Here is a 16,605-nt window from a genome sequence, read left to right as displayed (position 1 = left end):
TGTGAACTTGAAAGATAAGATTGACGAGCGGATAAGATCAATTGAATAAATGATTTGGTGGATGTATTTCTCAGAGACACCTCCATTATTGATAGTATCGGCTATGTTCCCAATATAATATAACATCTAGAGTTTAATGGTAAGTAAATACTGACTTAAGTACTTAAATTAAGTATCCAATGACATAAATATTTGCCTAAGCTTTTCCCCAATTCGCTAACACCGACCCCTGTCCAAGCTCCAGCTCTGATGCAAAGGCGGCTTAAAATCTTGAAATAAAAAAAAAACCCTCTCCAAACCCCCACCACTCCCCTCCTCACAATCCATCCTCAATCCACCTGTGCACAACCCAATAAAATACAAAAAATACGACATGTCCCTCTCCACAGAAGCCCAGTCGCTCCTGCTGGCCGCCACAGACCACAACCTCCTCCTCCTCCGCTCTCTGCTAAAATCCCACACTCCAAACGTCCAAGAACCCGCCACCCTCCGAACACCACTCCACCTTGCCATCGCTTCTTTCGAAACAAATCCCCTCCCTCTTCCTTCAAACCAAGAATCTCATCACACAAACGGAAGCAATGGAGCTTCAATTGAAAGAAAAGAAGACGAACTCTCTCTCCCGCCGCTGACAAAGGCTACAAAAACCCTAGAGTTATTACTCCAAAACGGGGCGATATGGAATTCCTTAGATATCAATAACGAAACTCCAGGGTGTATTGCTTATAGACTTGGATTGAAGGAGTTATACGAAGTTATGGTTGATGCTGGTGTTCGTGCTGAACTATTATTTGGAAGGTTGGATGGGTATATGGCTCTCGACGACGAGGATGACGACGAAGACGACGGCGAAGAAATGGATGAAGATGCCATAATAGACATCTCGACAGAACAGAATAAAGATACACAGGAAGGAATAGAAGAAGAGGAAGCACCGGAATTAGTATCAACGGAGCAAACAGCTTTAGAAAAAGCAACAGAGGAAGCTATACCCGTCACAAGCGATGTATACCTCTCCTCCACACTCTCAATCGATGACGATAAAATCCTCGATGAAGACAAGTAAGTCCCATATAGCCCCCGAAAGAAGGTCCAATTACTCCTATACTAAAAGGAATATAATATAGAAACGGCGTAATGATGTCCTGGGAATCCCACATAATGTCCCTAACCGTCCAGCACCTCCTAACACCCGCCATCCCCACCGGTCCAAAGATCTTAAACATAGGCTACGGCATGGGAATAATCGACTCCTACTTCCAATCCTCCTCCCCTACCCCCTCATCCCACCATATAATAGAAGCCCACCCTCAAATCCTTCAAAAGCTATCAACCTCCCCTCTTTCAAAGAATCCAAATGTAACAATCCACTCCGGAAAATGGCAAGAAATCCTTCCCAAGTTGGTAAACGATGGAGATGTCACTTTTGACGCTATTTATTTCGATACATTTGCCGAGGATTATTCGCAACTTAAACTGTTTTTTACAGAGTATGTTATTGCGTTGTTGAACCCGGAAGGGAAGTTTGGGTTTTTCAACGGTCTTGGGGCAGATAGACAGATTGCCTATGACGTTTATAAGAAGGTTGTCGATATTGATTTACTTGAAGCTGGGTTGGAGACTGAATGGATAGAAGTGGAGGTGGATAGTAAGAAGATGGAAGGAGATGGAGAATGGAAGGGTGTCAGGAGGAAATATTGGGATCTGGAGAAGTATTGGCTGCCGGTCAGTCGATTCATCGGTTAACCATTTCCCGATCTACGTCGTTTGAAGGGATAGTACCCTCTACTCATATTATACCATATCCGGGGGCAACCTTAAACCCTGCAAGTCTTGAATGAAAATAATGACCAGGAACAGAAACTCGGGGAATCATAAGGCTGATGTATAAATAAAGCTACATCCAATGAACCAGGACGCATAATAACCAAAAAGGCAAGACAATCTAAACGGGGACCCGTCGAATAAAGCACGCATACTGTAAATAAACCACCGCCATGTCCATAGATTCAACCCGTCCATTCCAAAAAAAGAAGGGGAAAAAAGCACTTGTATTTCGATCTACAGCTCATTCTTATTGGTCCGTATAAAATCGAAGATAAAATAAAAAGTAATGCTTCAAAACCGTCCCTAGAAAAATGGTCATTCACCGTCCTCCTCTTAGAGCAAGAACCAAGTGCAGCGTAGCTCCTCCTTCAAGGTTATACTCCGAAGCCGCCTTATCGTCGGCCCTATATTTCAACCATCGTTAGTCACTGCCGTTCAACCACCAAATACTAAAAAGGTATGAATGACTGGCATACATCTGTTTACCACCGAAAATCAAACGCTGCTGGGCCGGTGGAATTCCTTCCTTCTCCTCGACACGTTCCTTAATCTTAAAGACCTATATTATATCACCAAAAAATATAAAATCAGTCTCTAGTACCCCTAAAACACCTTAAAAAGGCGAAAACAACGGTTTCCAAAGCTTCCGGCGTTCTCTTTGCTCGGTTCCATGTCTCCGATGAGGTGTGTAGCGGGGGCGGGGGCGGGGTTGTCGGTCCACCACGCGAACTTCCCCTAAAAGAAAGCAAGAGGAAAAATCCACCGGCGTGTCTTTGGAAAAGCTACAGAGAACAGCCAGAAGCAGAGAAGACTATCGGGGGAGAGCGTCGTACTTTATAATCGGGTTCGATATCGAGCTCGATTTCCTTTCCGGTCAAAGTTCGGACTCTTATTAACACGACTAGATTAGTCATCTTGTTCCACCCAAAGCTCCCTAGAGCCACCATAAACAAAGGAGAGGAAAGAAGAGCATACTTGATTAACATCTTGAATCGTAATTACAAAGGTAGTCTTGTTCGAGCTTCAAGAGGTTGGAGATATGTTTTGAGCGTTCGAAGTTGTGGAGATGGAACGGGAGGAAGAGGAGTGAGGTATACTGGGGATGGAAGCGTGGACTGACAACTGAGCGAGAGAACGTTAGTTAACGTGCCCAATTTAATTTGTGACGCAGCGTTACAAAGGCGCAACCACAACAACACCAAAAAAAGGATCCTCCGCCAAAATGCAACATCTCCACTCCTAAATTGGGCTTCACAACTTTTGTGACTGATAAATGCTTATGGAATACTATATGATTAGATGAATAATAAAAAAGATAATAAAAGGTCTTTGTTCTTATAATATACACTATGTACAGGCACTATTCTACTCTATCCATCTAATCCACTTCAGAGTTTTGTGCTTCGGACTTACTACCAATCAAAGCTAAAGAAGCTCGCAACGAAAGGACTTCCTCCTCCCATTGCCTCCCCTCCAGTCCCTCGACTTCCTTGATAACAGCCTTCGCTTTAACTTCCCGCCGGTTAAAACTTTGTACAACTCCCTTGACTCCTCCTCCACCTTTCTCCCTCCAGGTCGCTCCTTTCTCCGCTAGGTATAGCAGTCGATTCATCGTAATCCAATTCTCAAACCTCAATTGGTTTATAGAATATCCCGTCACGCTCCTTCGTTCTCCCCATGCTCCATCATCTATCTCACCCTTTCCTTTTCCTCCTGTCTTAACTTCTGGATTTCTCATGTCTTCTTCTTTTGCTTCTACTTCGGTAGCTTCCCCCTCTTTGACTTCTTCCCCTTCCTTTATTTCCCCTTGACTACTATTCTTCTTTTCATTCGCAAGCTGCAACCCCGCGAGATCAGTCTTTGGATCGTGCGTCGCCGTCAACCACGGGTTTCTGGGCATATTCTTCTGAAAATGTTCATAAACCTCCCTCAACTGTCCAACATCGTCTTCCGTCATCTCCGGCACCCCTAAACTGCCCAAATCCAGATCCAACGTCGAAAAGTCATAGGCAACGGTACTCCTAATAACCTTCTCCATAACATCCAATATCTTATTGTATTCCTCCACCTCTGCTCTCAACTCTGCGTAGTTTGTTTCAGGAACACCGGTAGATATAATACGGGATTGTTTTCGTAAGGGGTTGGATGAAGTATCAATGGAATCCTTCCCCGTCTTCACCGCCGCAGCTAACATTTCCGCTTCGTTCTTCAAACTCTTTTGTAAACTTCCCTCCCGTCGTACCAATTCCAACCTAATCTCGCTTGTCAGCCTCTGGCTGAACTGGTTTTGATATTTATTCAACTGTTCTAGGATATAAGGCTTCATCCCAGCCTCAAATCCAGCCCGGATCAACGCCTTCCAAGACATCAATTCATGATCTCTAGCCCCTTCCTTCGTAATTCCAGTCCATACCCTTCCGGGTTGGTATTTCGCCTTCATAGTTTCTTCCAGATACTTTTTTCTCCACTCAACCAACCCCTCCCATGACTTTTTCACTCCTTCTTGATCCGCCAAACTCCCGCAGGCTCCCATGATCACTCTATACGGTGCTTCATCTAGAATCCCCTTCCCACTCCTGACTGTTGAATCGATCTCCCTCATCGCTGCCGCCACAATCTGTCTCAAATGTCTTCTAGCAGCCTGACTGATGATATTGCAATATGTAATAATATCAGGCTCGACATTAACCCCATCGAACAATTCTATTGTCCGTCGGATAGTCCCAAACATAGGATTGACAGCAGCCTGATAGTCTTCCATCTTCTTTTCCCATTCCTCCCACTCCTTTGATTCCTTCTCTTTCTCTTCAGCCGTTCTTTCATCCGCACCTTCTAACTCACTTTTTATCAAAGTCCCCAATGGAGCCGGGGGCTCGGGAGCTTCGGGCAATCTTCCCAGTAATCCAAAGATCACTTTATTCAACAGGATAACCGAAGCTTTCCCACCGATTGCCAGGTATGCTAGAACGAGCTGTAACACACCCTTTTCGTCCATAGTCTCTTTCCACCAATTTGAAATAATCCACATCAGTGATTTCCCGTTTAATCTCGTCCCGGCTCTACACGCCATCAAAAATATCAAATACCCTTCCCTGGAAGGTCTATTGTGTATAAACAACTCGTAGATCCTTGTAGGTACCTGTGTAGGATGTAATCTTGCCACAATATCCAACGCTTCATACGCCGATCTCCAATTTTGGTTTAATATTCTGGCAGTAATGATCCCTTGTACCAATGTAAGGCTTGTAGCTCTGTGATGCATACCACCACCTGCATCTTCAGCCTTTGAAAACTTCTCGAGAGCTAGAGAGTAGAGATTTTCCAAATCCTCCAGTGGAGCACCTTGGTATGCTAAAAACTCAATGACGGCGCCGAAAACACGGGCGTTCAGGTGGTCCAAGTTTTGGTCTTTAAGCCAATTCCAGTATTCGTTCCCCAAAGTCCATTCTTCGGCTTCCTTGAGTGTTGAGAGGATGTGAACGTGAGCAAGGTAGTGTTTTGGAAGTTGGCCGGATTTGAGGTAGTCGAATACCGTGGAGATGTATTTAATCACAGTGGCCTTAGGGAGGCTCTTTGAACGGAAGGCTTCGTGGAGAGCCTGTGCGAGGTTATGCGAGTCAGAGTGACGGAGGATATCGAGTTCGATGAGGTTGGTGAGCGATTGCATCGCAGCATTGATATTCCCAGAAGCGATATCAGATCGAAATACAAATAACTATCCCTCATCAGAAAGAAAGAAACACAGAAGATTAGTTCTTGTTAACTTTCCAATGTATATAAGTAGATAGGAATGAATAGATATAGTAAATACCTCCGGCGCATAAGTATCCTTCAACTCATCAGTCGTCAACTGGGGAGCCCCCATGGATGTCTTCTTCCCGGCTTCGATCAATCTCTGCCGTTTACCCTTCCTGACCTTGACACCAGGAATATGTTCCTTAGTTCCCCATCTTATATTCAAATACCGTCTTTGCGACTGTCCTGCTACAAACAATTGTGCAGGACTATCCTTCAATGCTAGAACTTGGCATCGATAGCAAAGACTTTGAATAGCATTTGATCGAGTGATTAGTGAAGATTGAGCCAGCCTTGTTAACGGGCGAGTGGCAGATGGTAAACTCGTCATCCCCTTCTTTCCCTTCTTCTCTTCCTTCTCCCTTGCCGTATCTTATCGCCCTCTCCCGAATATTATGTCTAGAAAAAGAAAAAAGAAAAAGAATTGACCGACCCGTCGAGATAACAAAAAAGATTTAAGTAGCTAAGGAAGTTGAAAAAAAGTCAAAGAATTTTGCGTTGACCGAAATTCCAGCTTTGTGGTTGCAAGCTAAGCCGTCAAACGAGTCTTGGCATTTGTCCAGCCCAAACCAAACCGAAAGCTTGCGCTCCCAAGCTGCCTCGAAGAACGTGTTAACTTCCCTAAGCTATTCTATCTTCTCCAAAACCCTCCTCGACACCCCCCTCCTCTTCCCTTCAGAGATACCCACATACCCCCCCCATTCCACCACCTCATCTTCTTCGATTGATAGCTTCAAGATACCGATAACGAAGGCTAGAGATACCCGTCGAAATATAAATCTCGCAACCATGTCCGGCAATCTCTCCCTCTTCACCATCAACGCCATCCTCATCATCGATCAGGACGGTAATCGCGTACTCGCAAAGTACTATTCCGCCCCCCACCCCACTGCTCCCGGCGAGCCAGGTTCGAATCCTTATCCTACCCTCAAGGACCAGCAGGTACTGTCCCAGATCCCGATATATATAATATACTTTTCCTAATCCCCCGGGGTATTATACATCTACTAACATGGCTAAAACATCAATTCAGAACTTCGAGAAAGGCCTCCACTCTAAAACCTACAAGCAGTCCTCCGACATAATCCTCTACGACAACCGTATCGTAGTCTACAAGCCCGAATCCGACGTAACCCTCTATGTCATCGGTGCTCTCTCCGAAAACCCCATATTACTGTATAACGTCGTCCTGGCTCTTCGAGATGCTTTAAGTATTCTATTAAAGAATACTACGGACAAGAGAACTATTATTGAGAATTATGACCTTGTCAGCTTGGCTATTGATGAGATCGTGGATGATGGTATTGTGCTGGAAACCGACCCAAGTGCTGTCGCTGCTAGAGTTAGCAAGCCGCCGGCGCATGAGTTGAATCCTCAGAAGTTAGACTTCAGCGAACAGGGATTGTATGTCACCTTTCCTTCATACGGTCTTTTATATCGTGGGATATTCTATGGGAGTGTTCGAATGCTAACTATCATTTTTTAATTCTCAGGTACAATGCATGGAATATCGGCAGCAAGATCATTGCAAACAAACTGCGAGAAGGCTTATAATCCCAACGAAAACCTGCATAATTTATTAGCGGGATTTTGTATAATCTTTTCTCCGGAAGGCCCGGGGAGTTTCCTGTTCTATAGCCTTCTAATATACTTTGGTTCTAATGTCTATATTCCCCATCTATATTTATCTCATTTATTCGTTCATTCATTCTAGACTGTTTCTTGGTATAGATAGTGTATGAATAATAAGGTATGTACTAGTAGTACTAGCTATCTGGAAAAAGTGGTAGAGTGATTATCTAAACCTCCCCCGCTTTATCATCAATATGATAATCAGGGTCCACGCGTATATGCCATTAAGGGCCGTCTATCATCTCCTCTGCGCGTACTTACAGGCCAACCATCAATTCAAGTAAAAACATTAAGTTAGGCAAAGTAAAGAAAAGGACCCGCTGCACAGTAATATTAACTACCCCATAATTAGAGTAATCAGAGAGAGGGTAGAAAAAAAAGGAGGGGGGGGAGGAAGGAAATCCTTGGCCATCAATAAAAATGATAATGAAGAAAGAAAAACATTATTAAGACCCGGCCAGCTTTTTGTGTACAGTCCAAAAAACACCAGCAAGCATCTAAGTAGTAGTAATAATAATAATAGTAACAATAGTGGTAGTAGTATTGTAAAGAAGAAGTAGAGAAGAAAGGAAAGGGGAGGAAGAATGATTCGTGGTAATAAAAAGTAGTGGTGTAATTGGAAAGTCTGTGTGAACGCCATGTCCCATGCACGCAAGCGATAATATGTATCCCATAACAAAAACTGTAGTTAGAAAAGAAAAGAAAAGAATAAAATCACAATACCTCCTCTTTTGAGCCTTTGAAAAAAATACTGTTGCCCAGGTCTAGAGACTCCGATTAATTTGGGTTTATCATCGTCAGTTTAAACGTCCCGACGACGGATAACAACACTGGCGGCCTTCTTCAATCGATTCATGACAGCCAACCCTTCCATATCCTCTTCGATTCCCTCGATATGCACCACAACAACCCCTTCGTCGTCCATCCTTCTTAGCGCCCCGAAAAGTTTCCTCGAGATCTCTTCTCCACTAGTTCCCAAGCTCTCTTCAACTAGTTCTACATTTCTCTCTCTCAGCCATTCAACTTGTTTATCATCCAACTCCTTCCATTGTCTAGTTCTTAAAACTCCCAGCCGGGCAACCCTAGAGTCACTTCCGAAGGCTGTGGATTTCAGCATTTCAACACTCGGTTGGTCTGTGTTCGGGAGGTACAGTCTGACCCCACATGTTGGCGAGTAGTGTTTGTACTTCATCCCTGGTGCTCTCGGCGCAGCCCCACTTGCGGCTCCATTCGCCCCGCCCCCGCTATTTCCTCCACCGTCCTCCTTATGGACGATGACTCCTTCCCACCCTTCACATTCTCTGATTTGTTCTAGACTCACGCCTCCAGGTCTGAGGATTGCAGGAGGACTCGAAAGCCCGTCGACCACAGTACTTTCAAGCCCGACGATACAACTACCACCGTCTAGGATAAGCTCTACGCGTTTGTACAGGTCGACAGCGACGTGTTTAGCAGTCGTAGGTGATGGAAGACCTGATTTATTAGCTGAGGGGGCGGCAATTGGAAGGTTCGAGGCTAAGGCGAGAGCTAGTGCGACAGGATGAGCTGGCATGCGTACACCGACAGTCGTCTGCGTGGCATAGACGTGGGGTGAAAGTTTTGAGTTTGGTGGTAATGGTAGGAGTATGGTCAGCGGCCCTGGCCAGAACTTGTCGATCAGGGGTTTGTAGATTGCTGGTATCTCAAAGGTTTCTGTGGGAGAAGCATTTGCTGGCCTGAGAAGCTCTCGGGCCTGTTTGAGAGAACCGATATGAACGATCAGAGGGTTATCGGCCGGCCGGCCCTTGATCGTGAAGATATTTCTTACGGCTTCATCGCGAGTGGCATCTGCTCCTAAACCATACACAGTTTCGGTGGGGAATGCGACTGGGACATCGCTCGAACGGAGTCGCTCAGCAGCGAGGAGGATGGCTTTGCCAGTTTGAGACGAAGAAGAAGTGGTAAATGTTGGATCCTCGTAAGGATGAACCGACGGATCGGCGGAGAGTTCGAACTTGACGTCCGAGGGATTTATGGAAAGAACTTCGGTTTTTGTTATTCTGTGAGGGAAGGTGATCCTGGAAGACGACATGGCTGGTGGAGAGGCAGGCTCGCTGCTGGGCGAAGTCATCTCAATTGCTGATTGAGAGAACTGGAAGAGTGGAGAGTGAACGAAGGTTCGAAAAAGTGGAAGTGACTGGTCTTGGAGGGGTCTAGAAGGTATTTTCAAAGCGGACCGCAGACGTGGGGTCCGCAATGAGCAAATAAACCAGATGCGAGGGGCGTGTGTGAGAACAGCCAACTCAGATGTTATTTAAGCTATAGATAATAGCTTCTTCGAGATACTTTCCAATTCCCGAGTTTCTTTCTTTCTTTCTAGTGAGGTAGTTTTGCGAAAGAGGAGAAAAATGAGATTGATAAAAAATGACCTTTCAACAAACCAAAAAAAAAAAAAACGTTCCAAAAGTGGCCTGGTCGATCGATATCGTTATATGAGTCCCCAAGGGATGTCCCTCCCTGATAAGAAGAAAAAATTTTGAAGTGTTTTTTTTTAAAAGGACAAGCGGGCTTCCAAATCCCAAAAAGAGTTACCACCTGCCTGAGCAGAAGACAACAGGTCAAGGGCCCACGAGCACGAGCACAAGCACGGAATACCTGCAATGAAAGAACCTGGGTTTGGCGGGACGATTTTTGTGTCCTGGTGGGATAAAATGTATCGAAAGAAGTTAAAAAGGTGGGACAGCGAATGACTGGCTGGAACTCCCCGGTCTACGTCTGCCGCTGTCCTTCCACCACCTTCTAGACGCGAGACGTCCTCTGAACAAAAAAAACCGATTGGGAACCTTGCAGGGACAGCCGAATGGTAATTTGCTTAGGCTAAACTGGAAAGGCGATAACGAAGGAATGGAAATGTGGAGCGAGGTATGGCTAGGTACTAGAGAATCCGGGCAATAGTGGACCGCCAGCCAGGTACCTGTGTACACAAGGACGAAACTAGAGACGACTAAAGTGTCGAACAATAGCAGTGATTGGGAGGAGAAGAAAGCTTAGATACGGATGGTCCTTTCCCTTTTGTCTTTTTTTGTGAGGGAGCTAGGATGTGAGGGAGCCTGGTTAGTACCATCGACACGAGTATAAGTAATATTGAAACAAGGCTAAAGGAATACTAATCGAACCAGGGAAAGGCACGGGATATAAACTTACCGCTAACTGAGGCGAAAACTAAAAGACGAAAAAACTATAAAAAAAAAACGAGCGGTCGAGGATGAGTCGACCTGGTTGAACTAGCTGAATAATTCGAACTAGCTAGTCGATTGAGCTCTGACTTTCTGTCGGAGTGTCTCGAGATGCAACCCAACCGTCGTGGGGTCCAAGTGCAAGTTAAGTTGGGACTACGCTACGCCGTTTCAGATAGCTTGCTAGTTGCGAATTCACCAGGCCGGGGTGAACAAGTACAAAGCTTAAGTTCGTGAACTTGAAAAGGACGAAGCCGAGAGCTCCACGGGATGCCACTATCTTATCCTATAATTAGGTGGGTATATCGTATATACTTTCTCTGTGTGAAGTATATAAATATAGGTCTTCCCGGCCTACTGATGATTAATATCAAACGATAGTCCTAAGTGGGGAGATTAGAAGAACGAAGGAAGTTATCCTGTGGGATGAAGCAAATGTGGTGATGATGTGACGGTGGCCCTGAAGATGGTGATGATAGTGACGGTGGTGATGATGATGATGATAATGATGATGATGGCGATGATGGCGATGATGATGATTATGGAGAAAGGTCAAAGAAGGAACAGCAGCTGAAGAGGATCCGGCTGGTCGAGACGAAAGAGATTTGTTTGTGTTGTTTCTGTTAAGAAGTTCTTTTTGCTCTCTCGTCCAACCTGAACTGACCAAACTGACTCTGAAGAATGCAAAATGTTTCGAATTGGCTGCCTGGCGATATATTATATTATACCACGACGACTTCAGTTCAGATGCATGTAAGTACTAAGCCAGCATGCATGTACTGCATCTCTAGCTTAAGTATGTACGTGCTGATACTGGCTAATATTACTGGGGTCGAAGAGCAGGTAAGGTCTGTCTGTACCTTGCTGACTAACTACCCTCACTATTCCATGCAGCTCATATTCTTTCATTCACTCATTACCTTCTCTGACCCTAAACAGCCTGTGAGTAGGTAACCCCATATTAATTAATCTCTAGCCAAAAAAAGAGAACCGAAATTTCAATTAGAAACGAAACGCACACCTGGTCTGGTCTGGTCCGGCCGGTGGGGAGAAAAGCGAGGCTTCCAGGCAGCCGATTATCCCCCAACAGTGATTGTGGTTGTCTGGTTGTCTCTCTTCAGCTTGCCCAGCCTGGTGCAACAAAGCCAACCGAACGAATGGGTCACTTGGATTCGTACGGGGCCCCTGTCAGGCCACTTCCCCTCCGCGCGCGTCGTTGAACGCCTTCTGCACGACGCGAGAGATCCATTACATCCTCACCTCCGCGAGATGTATGGTCACGGCAGGGCAGGGAAAGACAAGGCAGGGCAGGGCAACTTCAAGTCATTTCGATCTGAGGTCCTTGCCGTTGTGGGCCCTTCTAGCCCAGCTGCGATTTCTTTTGGGTCGTCAAAGGCATTTTAGATGCGGAGGGTCCTTAAACAAACCCTCTCTATTGCATTGCATGCCTTCCATTGCATCGATATGCATGAACATACATACTTGCGCAGCCGTCCAGTTGGTTGGTGGGATATCGAAAGATTAGACGCAATAACCCTGGCGGGGTATGGAATAATCAGGCCTAAAAAGGTGGGTTGGTGGCTTGCAGGTTGCTGCACGTTCATCTCTTGCATCTGTCTGGACGAATTTACCGACATAACATCTTGTGCTTCTTTGTCGACCTCGACCTCGACCTTTCTCAGGTAGCTTCCGTTCGGGACGGCAAAGCATACCGATACTACAGTAACAACGACACGGAATGCAGTGTCAAGACGCCTAGCCGGTGGCTTACGTATGTACATATATTACATACAAAAGTATGTACACAACCCTGAAATCTGAGCGCCTGCCATCAGAAACATACATACTATGTATGTCCAGCATTGAATCCTGTCGTGTGATATGTCCAAATGCTGTTGGGCGACTAGTTCCCTTGAAATAACAATCACAAGGAAGTTGCCAATCATGCTGTCAAGAATTCTCCTCCAATCCGGGAAATACGGTCCATCCAATCATATTTACAAGTCTCACAAGAGCAAGGCCCGTCGGAAAGACGATGCCCTTGCTTGCTTGCTTGCATGCATCTCATCCTGAATTGCACTGTTCAGTCTCGCCTTTTGTCCAGTCTCGCCCGTCGGTTTGGTCTGCCCTAAAGCCTTCTGAACAAAATCATTAACCCTGACTTCGGGATTACTTCCCCATCGATTAATGTGCCCAGTCCAAAATGATAATGCCTCACAAGCTTGCATCCACTTTGAATTTTTACATTCTTGTTTCGTTCTCTTTTTTCCTTTTGCATTCCTTTGTTCCCGCTTTCCGGCACGCTTATCGGCTTTGCCATGTGAAGAAAAAGTAGTGTCCCCGAGACGCTGGGATAAAAAGAAAGAAAACCTAATAATGTGAAAGACCAAGCAGAAAACGGCGTCTCCGGTGCATCTCGGGACATGTCTCTGGTAACGTATGTAAAACTTCCCAGATCGGAGAGAATCCACTGACTCCACGTCGTCTTTCATCGACAATCTCACCGTATCCACTCGCTCTCAAATTCAAAGTTTGATTTCAGGGACCCGAAACAAGCTGTCCCGAAAAAGCAAGGCTTCAATCTCGAAACACCGCTCGCTTAAATTCCTGTGGGCCGGCCGTTCGGTGGATTTTTTTCCTTCTGTAACACCTTCCCTCCAGCTCTTTTAGGTCATGGCTTCTGTTTTTTGTTTTCTAGGCGAAATTAACAGCGCAATTGCGAATTTGCCTCAGGATGATAGATGGAGTTTCGTAATTTTGAGCCGTCGATGGAGACAGCAAGTCCGTGCTTCTTTGGTAAACAAGGCGAACTGGAGGGCTCTCATTTACAGAAACTTCTCGATCTTACGCCCTTCCAACGGCTTAATACTCCGCGTTATAGCGATTTAAGAAGGTTGCATTCTTTTTCTTCATGTTATTATATTTTAATTTGTTTCGAATCTGCGATTGCAAAAAATATTATATCAGAAAGAGGGAAAGAAAAAATCCCGTCGTCTATCGCGTACGGCACTACCGACATCTTTTCAAGACCCACCGATACTATCCGTATTAATCTTATCCTTCAGCTTCTATAATCGTTAATTTGTCTTGAATTTTAATCTCAGTCACAATCGGATTTAAAGGTTCCCCCCGCGTGGATATGTTACGAGTCATACTCAACTACCGATGTTGCGACTTTCTTAACATTTCGCGACAGACAACTCATTTTTCGTGAATTCCTCCACCGGCCCAAATTGATTTACACGGAATCTTTAGGCGACAGCCAAAGCTAAGAGCTTATCACCGGTTTTAGGCGCATCTAATCCAATCATCTAGCTACCTAATCCCTCGTAAATCGGTTCTCTTAACTTCCGTGGCCCGTAGTTAAAGGCCCGGTTTCAAAAAAAGCCCATTCCTTATCATCTTAAAACTCAAGATGTTGAGATCTTATCCTAAGTAAGACTAATCTCTTGCGGCTTAATTAATATAATATTAATATCCACAAGGCCGTCGACGGGGTTCATGGATCTACTCAGATCACCAAATATTATATGCAAGGCATCTCATCTTATCCAATATTGAGTGGCGACGTTCACGCGTACCCATCATATCGCAGGGTTCATATCCATGGATCCAAGCTATTCGGAGTTAAGTAATGTACTAGCCAAGGTATACTTCAAAGAAGGGAATTATAGACGGAAGGCGAGATATTGGTTCCAATCGGATGTAAAAGCGGGATTATCTAGAAACAACGATGGCTGCATGCTGCAGTTACCCTTACGTTAATCTGGTAATATAGTATATAATGTCAATTGAATATTTGCACGATATTATTGGAAGTTGGATTTGCTATCGTACATATACCTACGTATCTAAGAAGATGCAGTTAATCTAGAAGTCTAAGTACTTTCTATCTGAGATGCAGAACGCAACGTAGGGAATGAATCAAATTTCATGTTGTCAGAGCTTACCACTATTACAGGTATTGCCACTGCCTTGATCGTCAGGTTTTTTTGTGGCTTGTTATACATTAGGGTGTGTTATATTATCGTGGCAAGTCCAAAACTTCAAAGTCCGATTGGTCTTAATATTGGTCTTAGTAATTGTGCATAGACAGCATGCATATGTGCCAATGTTGCAATCTAGATCTATGACCGGCTATGGTACCAATTCTTAGTAGGAATCATTGTACAGGCAGCGCTGGATGTGCAATAGGTCCAATCCCACAAGATGTTAATTAACTAATCATCCCATACAATTGTACAACGGTACGGTTGCGAACATGTCCACTCTCATATTCAAAGATTTATGTTTTTTCAAGCTAAGCTGGTCTTAGGCCGTATATCTATACTTTGACGCATTGAACCGGTATTTCCATAAACCTTGAACCGGCTTTACTACCGTCGGATCAATTAGTAGTGGAACGTAAACTTCATGATCAACGAATTATTTGGGCAACATCAAGTTACCATAAGTCCTCTACGTATATATATATATTACGGTAGCAGAAGTTAGGAACTAGTGACGAATATATGGTAAAGGGTCCTAGAAGATGAATGCGAGGCGGGAATATGGAGGAACGGAGAAGAAAAACTTGTCCTAAGACAGCCTTTGGGAAACCTAGGCCTTCGGTGCTAGGCTTATAAAGGTCCTCTAATCAATATCTGGGGGAGAAAGGGGCTTAAATCCGGGGACAGACACGGCAATACATGGCAGAATACTTGAAACGTCTGTGAGTGAATCGAAATTTCTGGTAATATAATATCAATTGATCATAACAAAATGATCATATGATGATGCTAACCATTTTAAAACTTTATTTTCTTTTTACTACCTGCTGAAAGAAGATATATAGAATGGTAGTCTAAGGGAATATGAACCTGATCCCGCATCACTCTTGAGCCATCAATTTTGTGGTCATCCAACATATTAAATCTAGGCTCTCGATCGAGGTGCAAGCCCAACATATTGAACAATGTCAACACATCCCAACTTCGAAATACCACAAATTAGGGATCAAACATTGCATTTACATTCTTTCGGGTGTAAATTCGATAAATTAATTTAGTGACTTAGAAAAGCTATTTGACGAGAAGAGTACATCGACGAAAAGGATTAGAGGTTTCGCTTCGATTATTATGTGCTCTACTGCTTATTGGTGTCTCGAGCTCACGACGGTATGGGGAACCTGTTAAAATTTAAAATTTGACACTGGCAGGAGAAGGAAACTAAACGATTGGGTAAAAAAAAACAGGCGATTGGAAGTCGCTATGCATATATGCACATTTCACTATATTGACCCGCGCAGGATCCATACGCTCGATTCTATCACCCAATAATATCGATACAATGGCCGAAGATTATGCGAGTTTGCTAAGTTGGTCTGCAAACCCCTGCATATACTGTGTCGGACATCCCGTGCCGCTTTCTAGAGTATACAGCGTTCAAATTGCAGAAGATATCTCGAAACCTCGACAGTGATGATCATATGCGCATACAAAACCTAGGCCAAAAATTATGACCCTGAGTCGACAAACCCCAGAGAAAGATATCGCTTTTGTATTGCAATTTATTCGAAGGGATCATTTTGTTCATTGTAACATTATAATTCGATGCCATTTTTCGTGAATGGGCAATCCTGTACGTATGTTAAGTCAACGCAAACGTTGCAGGAAGGCTGATAAAAGCTCTATGGAAAATGTCGACATGCGTGTCTAGGCCAAGGTTGAAACTCTGACACGTCACCAAATATCATGTGGCGAGCATATACTTAGTTCATGCCGCTTACACAGCCTTGCCATCTTGGAAGCGGGGAATATTCTATTTCGCTAAATATCAGATTATTCATGTTAGGGTGCGTTGGGTATAAGAAAGCCGGCACCGACACCACTTGGTCTCGTTTCTAAATGTTACAAAATGTTACAAAGGGAGGCATTCGACTTTTTAGAGCTTTAGCGAGGACAGTTACTACCTAGCTGGACGCTTCCCTAAAGGTGCGCATGCGACCCCGCACCTGTACATTTGATAAACAGAAAAATCATACCATTTTATCTACTATTCACTCATTTATGTATATTTAATAAGGCGGCGCCACGGTGTACAGCCTTAATCTACAAGACGCCCCGATCGAGAAGACTTTGAACCCTGACCGTTCAAA

At 44.4% G+C, this 16,605-nt stretch overlaps 5 protein-coding genes across 5 annotated transcripts; 2 read left to right on the top strand and 3 right to left on the bottom strand.

Moving 5' to 3' along the window:
- Positions 1-373: 373 nt before the first annotated feature.
- AOL_s00080g354 (uncharacterized protein) lies at positions 374-1,746 on the top strand (the record flags this gene model as incomplete). Its single annotated transcript, XM_011124729.1, has 2 exons — positions 374-1,062; positions 1,128-1,746. The coding sequence occupies 2 exons, from the start codon at positions 374-376 to the stop codon at positions 1,744-1,746; spliced, it is 1,308 nt and encodes a 435-aa protein (XP_011123031.1).
- A 400-nt stretch (positions 1,747-2,146) lies between these two features.
- On the bottom strand, positions 2,147-2,813 carry AOL_s00080g353 (uncharacterized protein; the record flags this gene model as incomplete). The annotated part of the gene is made up of 3 exons (XM_011124728.1): positions 2,147-2,231; positions 2,304-2,386; positions 2,661-2,813. 3 exons carry the CDS (start codon positions 2,811-2,813, stop codon positions 2,147-2,149), a joined length of 321 nt encoding a protein of 106 aa, XP_011123030.1.
- A 392-nt stretch (positions 2,814-3,205) lies between these two features.
- AOL_s00080g352 (uncharacterized protein) lies at positions 3,206-5,953 on the bottom strand (the record flags this gene model as incomplete). Its single annotated transcript, XM_011124727.1, has 2 exons — positions 3,206-5,542; positions 5,639-5,953. 2 exons carry the CDS (start codon positions 5,951-5,953, stop codon positions 3,206-3,208), a joined length of 2,652 nt encoding a protein of 883 aa, XP_011123029.1.
- A 458-nt stretch (positions 5,954-6,411) lies between these two features.
- Positions 6,412-7,176, top strand: AOL_s00080g351 (uncharacterized protein; the record flags this gene model as incomplete). Its single annotated transcript, XM_011124726.1, has 3 exons — positions 6,412-6,564; positions 6,656-7,026; positions 7,116-7,176. The coding sequence occupies 3 exons, from the start codon at positions 6,412-6,414 to the stop codon at positions 7,174-7,176; spliced, it is 585 nt and encodes a 194-aa protein (XP_011123028.1).
- An 880-nt stretch (positions 7,177-8,056) lies between these two features.
- AOL_s00080g350 (uncharacterized protein) lies at positions 8,057-9,325 on the bottom strand (the record flags this gene model as incomplete). Its single annotated transcript, XM_011124725.1, has 1 exon — positions 8,057-9,325. The coding sequence occupies one exon, from the start codon at positions 9,323-9,325 to the stop codon at positions 8,057-8,059; it is 1,269 nt and encodes a 422-aa protein (XP_011123027.1).
- Between the last annotated feature and the right edge of the window lie 7,280 nt (positions 9,326-16,605).

The sequence above is a fragment of the Orbilia oligospora genome, assembly GCF_000225545.1.
Source record: "Orbilia oligospora ATCC 24927 unplaced genomic scaffold scaffold00080, whole genome shotgun sequence".
NCBI classification, from domain to species: Eukaryota; Fungi; Ascomycota; class Orbiliomycetes; order Orbiliales; family Orbiliaceae; genus Orbilia; species Orbilia oligospora.
Note: the sequence above shows the minus strand (reverse complement) of the source record. Positions and strands in the feature narration are given on the sequence as shown.